The sequence below is a fragment of the Malania oleifera genome, chromosome 2 (assembly GCF_029873635.1).
Source record: "Malania oleifera isolate guangnan ecotype guangnan chromosome 2, ASM2987363v1, whole genome shotgun sequence".
Taxonomy (NCBI): domain Eukaryota; kingdom Viridiplantae; phylum Streptophyta; class Magnoliopsida; order Santalales; family Ximeniaceae; genus Malania; species Malania oleifera.
The window spans coordinates 37138570-37151956 of NC_080418.1; the positions used below are offsets into that span (position 1 = coordinate 37138570).

The 13387-nt window shown below is 36.0% G+C and overlaps 1 protein-coding gene across 2 annotated transcripts; it reads left to right on the top strand.

The window, feature by feature from the left end:
* The first annotated feature begins 3934 nt into the window (after positions 1-3934).
* On the top strand, positions 3935-12498 carry LOC131148846 (aspartic proteinase 36-like). 2 transcript variants are annotated; one of them, XM_058098784.1, is made up of 10 exons: positions 3935-4520; positions 5060-5189; positions 5321-5565; positions 5673-5900; positions 9172-9334; positions 9536-9609; positions 9723-9819; positions 10653-10719; positions 11618-11689; positions 11988-12498. In XM_058098784.1, exons 1-10 carry the CDS (start codon positions 4276-4278, stop codon positions 12158-12160), a joined length of 1494 nt encoding a protein of 497 aa, XP_057954767.1. In that variant the 5' UTR covers positions 3935-4275; the 3' UTR covers positions 12161-12498. The 2 variants fall into 2 exon arrangements, with proteins under 2 accessions (XP_057954767.1, XP_057954768.1); XM_058098785.1 differs by lacking the exon at positions 3935-4520 and adding an exon at positions 4820-4949.
* Positions 12499-13387: the final 889 nt, after the last annotated feature.

Consider the following 13387-nt stretch of genomic DNA (forward strand, 5'->3'; position numbering starts at 1 on the left):
CTCTATAACAACCTGAAGAATAATGGTATTTAAATAATAAAGAAGGAGAGAAATGGAAACAACAACAGAAGTAGGTAGCCGACTTCGTCGACGTCATTGCATTTTGGAGGTGATAATTCTAAGAAATTTTCCAGGCCTCGTCGACGAACACATGGGTTTCATCAACAAGGGTTTTTCAGGATCTCGTTGACAAGGTCCCGTCTTGTCAACGAGAAGATACCAAGAGAGTATTTTTGGGATGTCTGAAATTCATTGACGAGGGTGCAAATTCATCGACGAACTTTCTACAAGACTCGTTGACGAGGTGACATGGCTTGTCAATGAATCCCGCAGTATAAATAGTGCTAAACTTAGTTTTCTTGCATAGAAAACTCACTGAACCCTCTCTTCTCTCTCCTATACAGACCTTCCTCCTTCTTTTTTCTATTTCGGCCCCGTAAGTCACCTGATCGACGATCTGAGGCCACCATGACGCTCATGGCGGAGTTTTCTTCAAGTTTGCTGGGGCAGATCGTCAATGGGTTCAAGTCGAATTTCTCCCCATAATCAGGATAAGACCTTTTAGCCAATTTTTGACCTTTTGGCAGCTGTAGGAAATGATGTAGGTAAAAAAATATTGATATTCTATTATGACGAATGATGTTTTTAGGGTGTCATGTAGGAAGCCCTGTGGGGGGGGGGGGTAGGACCGGTATACGATAAGGGCCTTTTAATAGTCAGGTAAGAGAAATATGCTATGCTAGGCAGTTTTAGAATGGTTTTTAGTAAGAAATGTATATTTTACCAGATTATTATTATTCACAATAAAAATTTATACAGTTTATCAATTAGGTATAATATGTTTTAAATTATTTTGTGGCTTGAGAATATAGATATAGTATAGAGACATGCTTTACAGTATTTTTTTCAGAGCTATATTTTACAGATTATACAAACAGTGAATATATTTTATAGTAATTACAGAATACCATGATCATACAGTTGATACAGATACAGTTTACAGTACCATTAAATATAGTTTTATACTTTATTTCAGAAAATACAGTTTATACAGATACAGTTTACCACAACATCATGGTTAATATAGTTATTACAGAATCATGGTAAAATAGATAGTTATATACAGAAATGTATTATATAGTATCAGACCCTATTGGACCATTACAGATTATAAAGCACGGTACCGTAGCTATATATAGTATAAAGTGCAACCACCTATTCAGATAATACGTGGTATAAAGGTTGATTGTATAGAGCCCACGAGTGGACAGGCTCCCCATCATATATGGGTTGAGGAGGGCTGATCAGACTGATGGAGTATAGTGATTTATCCTAGTCGGCCAGCTAGGATAGATCCCGCCTACGAGTCGCAAAACCCTGTCATGAGGGGTTAAATCATGACACACAGTTATCCACAAGGAAGTTTTCAGTTATTACTATGTTTATATAGATTTGCAGAGACAGAAATTATATATATATATATATATATATATATATATATATATATATTAGAAGTATTTTGAGTAGAAACCTAGTACATAAATGTTAAGTAACAGGGAAAAAGTGATGGTTTATATAACTGGTATTGTATTTACAAATTCAGCAATACATGATTATATAGTAATAGATTTTCATAGTATTGTAACTCATCTGCCACACACAGCAATAACATATTTCGTCTTACTGAGCGTTGGCTCATCCCGTTACTTTAACATTTTTTAGGTGAACCAGGTACGTGAGCAGACCAGGCTCACAGATCGAGAGGCCTCAGTATTTCCCTTACAGTAGAGTGAGTATTTTGGTAGTATTTTTTTGCATAGCCCTAACTAGTTGAGGGTATTTTGGAAAACAGTTATATATGTATATTTTGGGAAACATTTTAGCACTCTGGTATTGTATATAATTATATATGGTTATGTTTATTTAATTTTTGCTTTTCGCTGCTTAGGTTGATGGTTGGGTTTAATCTAGTTTGGTATCAAAGCATTATAAATGTTATAATATATAAATTGCATAGTGTAAAAAAATAAAAAAAACCCAAGTCAAATAGCAGGTCGTTACAAACTCCCACTCATCCTCGTTCTTAGATGCTGGCTTACCCTTTAATGGTAAATGTAACTCATTTCCAAACAAATAATCTTTAATCTGCATCTTCCAAAAATCGAAATTGTTACCGTTGAACATTTCGATTTTTGAGCTCTTTTCATTTAACATCTCTATTCTTTGATCTAGAGATGGAATTAGCTCAAATTGATAGCATAGTTGGATCTAGAAAGGTCGAAAACCTTAGAAACGATTCAAGTTATTTGAAAAACGGACCCAAGACGATTATGAAAAGCTTGGTCAAAGATCAAGTCAAACCTGGTCAACGCTAACATGGCTAGTGCTGATGTGTCATTGTGGGGCCCACTGCTGATGTGGCATTGTGGGACCCACTTGATGATGTGGCAGCGCTGACATGGCCGAGTCTGGAGTGGGCCGGGTTGGATACAGATCCTAGGTCGGGTGCGGATCAGGTCTCGGGTTGATCCAGTCTGAGTGAGTCACTGGGTTGGAGTAGGGTTTCTAGGTCGGGTTGAGGCAGTCTGGGCGAGGAAGACGCATAGGGCGCGTGAGCGGTAGGTCACTGGCGCGTGACGAGGCGTCCTGCTCCATCGAGGCACATGTTGGCGTGTGTACCACTGTCTAAGCTCCTTTCGAGCTCCGGTTTGCACCGTTGTCTTCGTCTTAACGAGCTGAAGGTGATGGTGGCCTCAAAATTTAATTTCGACCCACTGGACAAAGCTTTGATTTTTGTGTACAATTCCAATTTGATCTTTTTGCTCCAATTGAGTTCTGATACCACTTGTTAGGACCTTGTGAGCAATCAGAAAAATATGATACCAGAAATTTACATGGTTCGGTCAAGATCGACTTACGTCCACGGAACACACCACAAATTCACTAAAAATTTGCCAGAAAAATACAACTCTTTTCCCCACACTTTCTTCTTCATCTCCTTTCTCCTTTGTTTCTTTTCTGTGCATATCACAACTCTCCATAGCTCTCTATATATAGGGCTGATAATCAATTACAATTTATTACAATAAATTAAAAAATTGAGAGGTTATGTTCATGGGGATAAATGACACAGCTTGCACATCTTGCAAACTGTGTTTTCGGCTCAGCATCTCCAGCTTTTGGTTCCAGTTATGTCTCCTGACTCCAGCTACAACACATGGCGAGTGCGTTGCTCTCAATTGTTCACTTCTCAAAGAGAAAAGAATATAATATTAAGACACTCATAAGTTTTTTTCCAAAGCAACATGAAGCTAGCTAGGGTGAGCATTCGATCGGTTCAATGAATTCAATTCATTAACCGAATTACTGAAAAAATTTCAGTTAAAAAATTTCATTAACCAAATCAACCATAAATCCATAATGAAATGAACTCAAAATTGATCAAACCGAATTTTGGTTAAATCGGTTAACCGATTTGATATTTATATATATATATATATATATATAGAGAGAGAGAGAGAGAGAGAGAGAGAAAGATGTGAAAGGCACTCTAGATAAAAGTTAAATGACTTATTAAACTATTAATTTAAATACTTAAAAAGAGTAAAGATCTTAAAAACCTCCAAGGCTAAGTAGCACATTAGCTAGAAGCAAAGATGAGTTAGGCTTGACCACGTCCACGCATACAAAGTCCATATAAGTAGGTTACCTTCAGCCAAAGTTGCAATTTGCAAATCTTGCACATTAAGAGACCCCTTTTATAAATTATTCATGAAAGTAAGGGCATCCCACAAAACTTTCCAAGCATTTTAAGATCAAAACACAAATTCTTTACAAAACAGAAGGACCGCGTGTGAAAATAAGCAGAGATTGAAGGGCCTTTTCCCCTCTCATGGTAAAAACCCCGGGAAAGCAGGCGTGCCAACTACGCACAGGGCGTGCTTTAGCCTTGCCTCCCTCAGAAAACACAGCACAGGAAAGAAACAACGAAAAGAAATTATATTTATCAGAATTTATGAAACAGACTAATCCCCCTTTTTTTTTTTTTTTATTATTTGAAACTTCTGTTATCAGCTGTTGTCGCGGACTCTCTCTCTCTCTCCCTCGCTCTCTCTCTCTCTCTAAGAAGATGAAGGGAAACACCTGCCTCCCTCTTTGTGTCCAAATCATCTTCGTTCTTGTCTTCTGATATTTATATTATCTGTTGTTATAGCTTCTGTTGTGTTGTCGGTGAGAGGTGGACGGGTAGAGGGAACTAAGCGGGGGTGCAAAGGAATGGCGGCGTCTCTTCCCGCCGGAATTCTGATCTTGGTATTCGCCACCGTGGTGTTGCCGGCGGCAGTGGTGCTTTGCGGTTTTCCGGCGACTATGACGCTGGAAAGAGCTTTTCCGACTGACCACAGGATCGAATTGGGTCAGCTCAGAGCTCGAGACCGAGCGAGGCATGGCCGAATGTTGCAGTCTGCAGGTGGCGTCGTCGATCTTCCGGTTGACGGCACCTACGATCCGTTCCTTGTTGGGTAATCCTAACAATTTGCTATTCTTGAATTAATGGCTCTTTCTTTCTTTCTTTCTTGCTTTCTTTTCTGTTCCTGTATGCTATTGTTGCATATAGATTTATATATAATTTATGAAAATGTTATGTGAGCTCAGATTAGATCTTTGCGTTATGACAAGTTTTAAAATTGGAGTTGTTTGCTTTGTCTTTACCAGTTTTATTTCCTTCTTTTCGTGTCTTTTGTTTACTGTATTATTGTTGGGTTTGGTGCTCTTTGTCTCTTTATTTGGCGAAAGGCCCGTCTGTATACATCTTTGTATATATTATATGTTATTGCCATCCTCTCTTCTTACGAGTCATTTTCTTTCTGCTCGATGAATTGATGGGGCTTTTGGGTGCTCTTGGTTCTTCTCTTTGTCTTGATTATGATTCTGCTTTGTTATGTTTCATGGTAGTCTCGATCACTCTCTCTTGGCGGGATTTATGGGTGTCTCGCATCGTCATGTTTGATTAATTGTTGTTTCGTTTTAAATTTACTGTTTAATGTACTGTTCACTGTAGGCTTTATTTTACAAGAGTGCCATTGGGTTCGCCTCCAAGAGAATTTTATGTGCAGATTGATACTGGAAGTGATGTCTTGTGGGTCAGTTGCAGTTCTTGCAACGGTTGCCCCCAATCAAGCGGGCTCCAAGTAAGTTCTCTTTTTCTAATTGATATTTTTTCTTATATTCTGTTTCAGTTTTCTTTTGATTATTGAAACTATGGGTGCGGTTTGTGGATAAAATATTTCACTTTTGGCTTGTTATTGTTTTTGTTTCACAGATTCAGCTCAACTACTTTGATCCAGGGAGCTCGTCGACGGCTGCACTGGTCTCTTGCTCAGATCAAAGATGTAATGCTGGTATTCAATCCTCTGACTCAGGCTGTTCTATTAATCAATGTACCTACTCATTCCAGTATGGAGATGGAAGTGGAACTTCAGGCTATTATGTATCAGACCTACTTCATTTTGACAATATTGTTGGGAATTCTATGGCTGCAAACTCTTCGGCTCCCATTGTCTTCGGGTGAGCCGTCATGAATCTGTTGAAAGTCTAAATTAGGAGTTGCTTTTTGCTGGATATGTTTCTTGGGACTAATTGCCATGAATGATGGACGATGATAACAATAACAGGTGCAGCAACTTGCAGACGGGAGACTTGACAAAGTCAGACAGGGCAGTTGATGGGATCTTTGGGTTTGGGCAACAAGGTTTGTCCATCATCTCGCAACTGTCTTCACAGGGAGTAACGCCCAAAGTGTTTTCCCATTGTTTGAAAGGAGATAGTGGAGGTGGGGGTATACTGGTTCTTGGTGAGATTGTGGAGCCGGGTATAGTTTATAGTCCGCTTGTCCCATCACAGTGCGTTCCCTTCCCACCAGTAATATTGTCTCATATTCAGTTTAATCTTCCTTGTAAAATGTTTTTGCGCACTTTTAATTGTTAGGGCTATTAATATTTAATGGTTATTTTAGTTTTATTTGATGCATTAAATTAGTGTTTGGACCAATACCAACTTCACCTATGCTTGTGGCCTTGTCTTGTTATGCATTTTCAAAATATAACTCGAAGTTGTTGCTTATTCCTAGCTTCAAATGATTTTTCTTCAATGAAAACTCTTGATATGACCTTACAAATATTGCAGCAAAGGTGTTCTTAAAATGTGAAAGAAGTATAGCTGTGGTGATGTATTATGAAACACAATCTAGTCCTATTATCTTTAAGGTTATCGGTGCCGTTTGTGTGATGGCTGCTTTTCGTTATTTGTTTGCTTGTACAGAATGAAAATAGATATTATCTAATTTGTTTAGCACATTGTAGGCAGCTTAGATTCTTCTAAACCTCCAACCACATGTTGATGTTTGATGAACTAGTATTCTTCCTTCAATAAGCTAGTTCATAAATTTTAGGGGAAAACTTTAATAGAAAGGAAAAACTTGTTTGTAATCCAGCCATCATTGAATGGAAGAAAATGCAATAAACAAATAAACTCTCTGTTTGCTTCTTGTCAATGCCTCTCTCCTTTTTTCTCACTCTTTACACAAAGAATAAAAGTTTTGACTCTAATTCTCCCGTCTAAATGGGCAATGTTGTAGGGAATAAACCAATAAATTCTTTGCCTGCTTCTTGTCAGTGCCTCTCCTTCTGTCTCACTTCTGATGCTAAAAGAATAAAGGTTTTGACTCTGATTTCTCCCATCTAGATGGAGATGGGGAATATTTTAATACCCAAATGATTGTTGGATTTATGAACATGGGCCTTTTCTTGATTAGTTTTGTTACAAACCTGAGTTTTATTCTTTTAGTTTCAAATATTTATGGAGTTTACTTCTGTTGAAAGACAAAGTTGATTGCTTGTTCAGAAGAGCCAACTCTTTTGCTTTTGTAGAACAGAACAACTATATATGCTTTATTTCATTTCGAGTAGCTAATATGGCTTTATCTAACATATAAGTTGTGCATTATTGATCAAGACAGTAATATTTTTTTTTTTTTTATACAATAAAAATTCATTCATTCAAAATGAGAACAAAAATACAAGCTTTGGAGGACAAGACATCCTCCAGTGCACAGCTTATAAAACAACTAGAGAAGTGCTGCACTCAAGTCCCTTAGAAGATCAGACAACAAAATTCACCAAAAAAAAAATTCCCAACTAGTGAGCCCGAAAAGAAGCAAAAAGGACTATATTCCATAACAAGTGCATAAATGTTTTTTATTATTGAATATTTGTGCATTTCTCTCGGTCCACAAAGTCCAAAGAAAATCATAAACAGCACACCTCCACAAGGCTTCTCCCTTTTTGCTCTTTCTAAAAACCCAATACCGAACCAATAGGAATAAATCCACACCTGGCAAGGTTACCCATGTTTCGCCACTGTAATTACTGTTCCAGCAAGTTCCATCTTTTCTCCTTCCATGTCAAAAATTTTCTGACAAGTTTAAAACTTTCTCAAATCATTTATGAATATTTTTGTTTGGTGGTTTTCCCTTTTTCTAATAATGTGTTTCCAATTTATTCTCTTAACTTGTTACTACAAGAAAAGATAATTAAGTAATAAACTTGATTAGCTGATTTAAGTTGTTGGATTCTTCTAGGATTTTTGAGTGTTTTTATTCGGAATCTCAGTTAGATTAACTTATATTTAATTGTTGTGGGATACTTCTATATTTTTCTATTGACTAGTATTGGCCTCAGTTTGTGAAGATATTCTATTGGGCCAGTTTGTGTGCTAACAGTCACATCCACAGTCCTACTTGAATTTAGGTTTCCAACATTGGGATCATTGAACTTATTCAGCTGAATTCGCAAGCACCTCTTTTTTGTTTTTTGCCAAAATGGAAATGTAATAAATCTTCAAAATAAACTTTGGTTGTGCTTGGGAGCATGGATTTCAGGCCTTGGATTTGGATTTGTGTTAATTTGAATAAAACTGAGTACAATTTTGTACTACATTTTATACAAATCCAAATCCAATACCCAAACTCCAAACTCCCAAACATGGGGTAAAAATTGACCAGCCTGTAGCACTATTGGATCTTTGAAATGAAGCAATTACAACTTAAAAAAAAAAAAAAACACTGAACTTCATGAATTGCCAACTACTAGGATTTAGAGCTGTCTTGCTTTTGATGGATTAATCTTTCACAGATTCGAGTTCTTTTAATTTGATTTAGTCTTCATGCAAAGCAATTTATGTAACGATTCAGTGCACAAGGCTCTCTTGCAATTGGGGATCTGTGGAGAGTAATATGAACAGTTTTATCTCTATAATTGGAGAGATTGTTTCCACGATTTGAACCCATTATTTTCATGTTTGGATGTAACACGATTACTGTTGAATCAAGATAACCCTCATTCGATCTCCATGTACCGCTTGTTTAATTAGATTGTTAAATCCTAGCTCACTTGGACTATTCACTGGCACAAAATAAAAAATAAAAAAGTTCAACTGTTGAAATCATTTTCTTAACAAGAAAAAATTCAGCAATAAAAAGTTTGGTTTAGTAGTTAAAGCAGCTGCCTGCTTGCTGTCGGTGCATGTCCTAGATGTTTCATGCTTATCAGAGATTCAATGGACCATTGGGTGGGTTTAACTAGCAATTTTTTTCTGCACCTGTGTTGTTTTTACATGCCTAAAAATCCAGACAATAACTCATAATTATCCATTAGTTTATTGAAAATTTTGATTATTGGATTATAAGAACCCAATTTAAAGAAATTTGAATAACCTTTTCTTTACAATGATGGCTGATCATCCATTATGGAACCTTTAGTGTTAAACAAAAGCTGAAAGGCAAGTCTTCAGAGTTCATAGCATAAATTTGTTAAATTAAAAAAAAAAAAAAGTATGAAGCCTGTTGAATCAAACTAATAAATATAATTGCCAATGATTTTCATGGAAGCCCGTGCATCCTTTGAAAAAACAAGAAAGTTTTTGGCTTTTTGAACTAGCCTTTTTTTTGATAATCAATGTTTTGAAACCAATATTCTAACTGTTTAAATACCTTCTTGTATCTGTTCTAATATATCAATCATTGGGGATTTACTCCCTTCACTTTTGTGCATAGAAAGTTGAAGATCTGACATGAGATATTGAATTTGTGTCTAATTGCTTTCTATGACCTTCCAGGCCTCATTATAATTTGGACCTTCAGAGCATTGCTGTCAATGGGCAAACCCTGCCCATAGATTCATCAGTGTTTGCCACATCAAGCAATAGAGGAACCATTGTTGATTCTGGGACAACTTTGGCATACCTTGCTGAAGAAGCTTATGATCCTTTCGTCAATGCTGTAAGTTTCATGCAAGCAATTTCTCAGCTCTTCCATTATTCTTTTTCTTTTGAAACATTTTTGTAATGCCTTGTAGGCAATGTTAGTGCATTTCACTAAACTTGTTCTGCGGCAGCTAGAAGAGATTGGAATTGTGTACAATCATGAAACTTGGAAACATTTATTTTGATGATGGAAGTTAATATTCTTTCATCTGTGCAGATAACAGAGTTCGTTTCCCAATCTGCACGTCCTCTTGTTTCCAAGGGTAACCAGTGTTACTTAATCACCTCCAGGTTCTCTTTCTACATTGATTCTCTGAGTTTTTTCCACTTTCAAGTGCTTTTTTCTTTTTGTGCAGCTGGCTTATATCTTATTAATATGAAACATGTGTTTATTTTTTGTTTAGCATATCTGAGATATTTCCTCTAGTTACCTTAAATTTTGCTGGTGGCGCATCAATGATTTTAAAACCTCAGGACTATCTTCTACAGCAGAATTCTATCGTGAGTTTTTTAATTCTTGACCTTTTTTTCATAAGGGCTTTCTTGGATAATTTCTGCTTTCACAGAACTTGCAGCTGGAGTGGGGACCTGCTTTTACTTGTTCCAGTTAAATGAGATCCCCAACTCCAATTCCTTTGCAGTCAATTATTTAATAGCAACTTTCATAGTTTTAATATCTAGAAAACACTTCCATAAAGTTCATTGGCAAGCACTTGTGCATTGCAGCCACGTTAATATCTGCAGTCTTTCAGTGACCTGAAGAATATTATTATGTGCATATGGAGTTTCCTTGGCATCATGGCCCAGCTTGGAGTACCATCTGCATCTCTACATTAACATATCTGCAGCTGTTAGCTTCTGTACTTAAAATTCTTTCGAATGTACCAGAACCTTTTATTTCCATTTTCAATACTGACCAAAAAAGTCAAGAGAAACCTTGTTTTTTTGTTTTTTAATTTTTTTAAGAATGTAGAATGTCCCTCCATAAATATATATGTGTGTGTGTGTGTGTGTGTGTATGTGTGTGTGTATTTTAAGTGTTATTGGAACACTCTGTTTAGGGGATCAAGATATCTTCAAGAGATCTTCTTTTCACGTGATGATGGCAGAATGTTTAATGTAGTTGTTTCAAAACATATGCTGCTGTTTTTTCACTCTTTTTCTACACAATGCCTACAAAACTCTCAGCTGTTCTTAATTTAGCAAAATAGAATTCTATCCAAACAAATTTTCTCTCTTTATAGTGCGTCTATACTATTTTAAGAGGTTGTTTTGTGCAGTAACTTGGGATGCTATCCTGAATCCTAATGGAATGGGTGGATTTGTTGTTGTAGGGTGGTGCTGCAGTGTGGTGTATTGGTTTTCAGAAAATTCAGGGTCAAGGAATAACAATTTTAGGAGGTATGGACAATCATCTGTGAAGGCTTTTCTCTGAATAAGGAGCGACATATAAGTATATGAGAACCTATGTACTGACGGATAATATTATATTTTCTTACACATGCGCCAACCTACCAATATGTTCCAAAAAAAAAAAAAAATTTTCTGGAGGATCATCTCAAATTTCTATAAAAATCTACATCCATGTTTGAAATGATAGAAGTTCTGAACTCAAGACAAGAACCTTCTACGCATGGTCCAATTTTAAAATCTGTCATGCATTACTTATGTAAGTGATCAAAAAGTGCAGCTCTTGTGCATGTTTTTGTAGAATTGTTCTGCCTCTAAAATTTGTGCCTTACTACTGGAGATGTCATAGGCACCTGCTGGTTTCCATAGATCTGTGTCATCTCTTCCTCGTGTTATTATCTGTTGGAACTAATCCTTGTTTTACGTATTTGTTCATTTCTAGTTGTTTCCTTTGTCTTGCAAATTATCTACTTTTCGATCTCAACTTAGAAATTTTTTTTTTTAGATTGCTAAGTTTAGTCTCCATAAACTCATTTCCGGGTTAACTACCTTCTGTACAATTTCCCTGTCTTATTTGATACTTCTAAACCTGTAAATGGTCTGCTTCTGGTTTTAAGTACCTTTGTTCTGGTTCATCAGTAACAGTTTGGTTTGACTATTCTGTTACCATGACCTTTTTATTTGGAGAATCATTTTTGAGCCATGGCAAGTTCTAGACATGTAGATAAGAATTATAACATGAGAGTATTTATTTTTCAGTTCTAATTTAACCATGATAAAACATGCGCGAAGATATTCTGTCTTCAATATTACTCACTCATTTTTTTTTATAATCAATAGGAAGTACGTCTTTTCTGACTCCAAGTTGGACGGTTATTCTGTTTTGCAGACCTTGTTCTAAAAGACAAAATCGTCGTTTATGATCTCGTCGGTCAACGGATTGGATGGGCTAACTATGACTGTAAGTTTTAGTGATTCCAACGGAAAAGAGCATCAAGACACCACATGGAAACGAAATAAATTCAATTTTGGCACTCGTAGAATTTTAACACAATGTGATAATTCGAAATGGAGACTTCACCAAAAGGCCAATCAAAGAAACAAATCCTATCCACTAAAATCTTAGCATCACCTTATGTAGATGTGTTGGCATGACCTTTCATCTGGTGTCAATACGCCCTTCTAAGTTATTTGAGCTTATATATCATTTAGCCTTGCATTGATTCAGAATTCTTACCAGAATTATTTGAACTTGTTAGGTTCATTGTCTGTAAATGTATCCACCACCACAAATACTGGCAAAAGTGAATTTGTCAACGCAGGACAGATAAGTGACAGTGATTCACCACGCAGAGCACTTTACAACCTAATACTGAGCAGCCTTGTTGCCCTCCTCGTGAATATAGTTTTTCATAGTTTCTTCTTTTTGTAACTTGGAGCTCGATTGTTTTGAACTACCATTCTTTATTCCTCTGCATATTCTCCTGCTGGCTTTTATTTGTAGCAGTCGGCAGGCTGTGTGATCTATTTGGATTTGCAGCTTGAAGCTGGTTGGCTGCTTCGAGTTTTTTTTTCTTCTTTCTTTCATCATTACCTTATAGAATTATGTTTCCCTTTGTTCAGGTTTTACTCAATTTGGCAGCACTGTAAATTAGTCATTTAGGATGTGATTATTTGTAACAGCAGATTTTATTGCTAGATGCCACTTTCATTACTTATTGAGACCTTTCATTTGTATGCTAAATCAGAAATCCAACACTTGTTGCAACATATTCTCCTTCTTCTCCTTCCCCCTCTCTCTGTTGTATGTCATTGTTGTCAATTGCTTTCTGAGGTAATAATAATATTACTTTCATTTTTTTTTTTTTTTTTAAAACTTTTTGCATCTGTTTTTATATTTAAATGTTATAAATATAATAATGAGGTAAGGAATGATATAAAAATGAGAAGGCATATGATTCAGTCATACAACACTCTTAACACTATTGGAAATTTACTCTTTTGTATTTGGTTATTGAGAAAAGAGAGTAAAATTTATGGAGGAGGAAAACCACACTACCCAAATAATAGTTTTATATGTGCATCTTCTATTAAATAAACAATTCTCTTCTCACCAGCTACGCGATTGTTGAATGGGGTTTGTTTCCCAATAAAGCCCCACATTCCCTTTCCCTATTTCCATGGCACTGGAGTCCATACACGATTCTTTCATTTGTAATTTTTGATTTGTGAGTAAAGTCTAACACAATCCTTTCTATTTTTTGCATATGACACTCTTTTTTTTATGTGTAATTCTATTATTATTTCAATTTTTTAAAAGCATATGAAAATTAAAATTATAATAAATCATAAAAAATACCTAATAATTATAGTTGGAGCGTACCCAACATATGCATTGAACTATCTAGAAGCTATCACTTCAAGTCGAAGTACTTAAAGAAAATGAACCAGAAAATGTGGAACCCTGCTAATTATTTGGAGAGCTCAAATTTATATTAGTTGATTGAGCCCTATTGAAGCCCAATTTCACCAAATTTTCCTGATTTTATCTAAGTTGTTATATTATTTTATATAGTATTCTATTCAGTCCAAAACGCGAGCTAGTTCTCATATTGACCAACCAAGATATCTAGGCCAATTTTCAAAATATTAGTCAAGT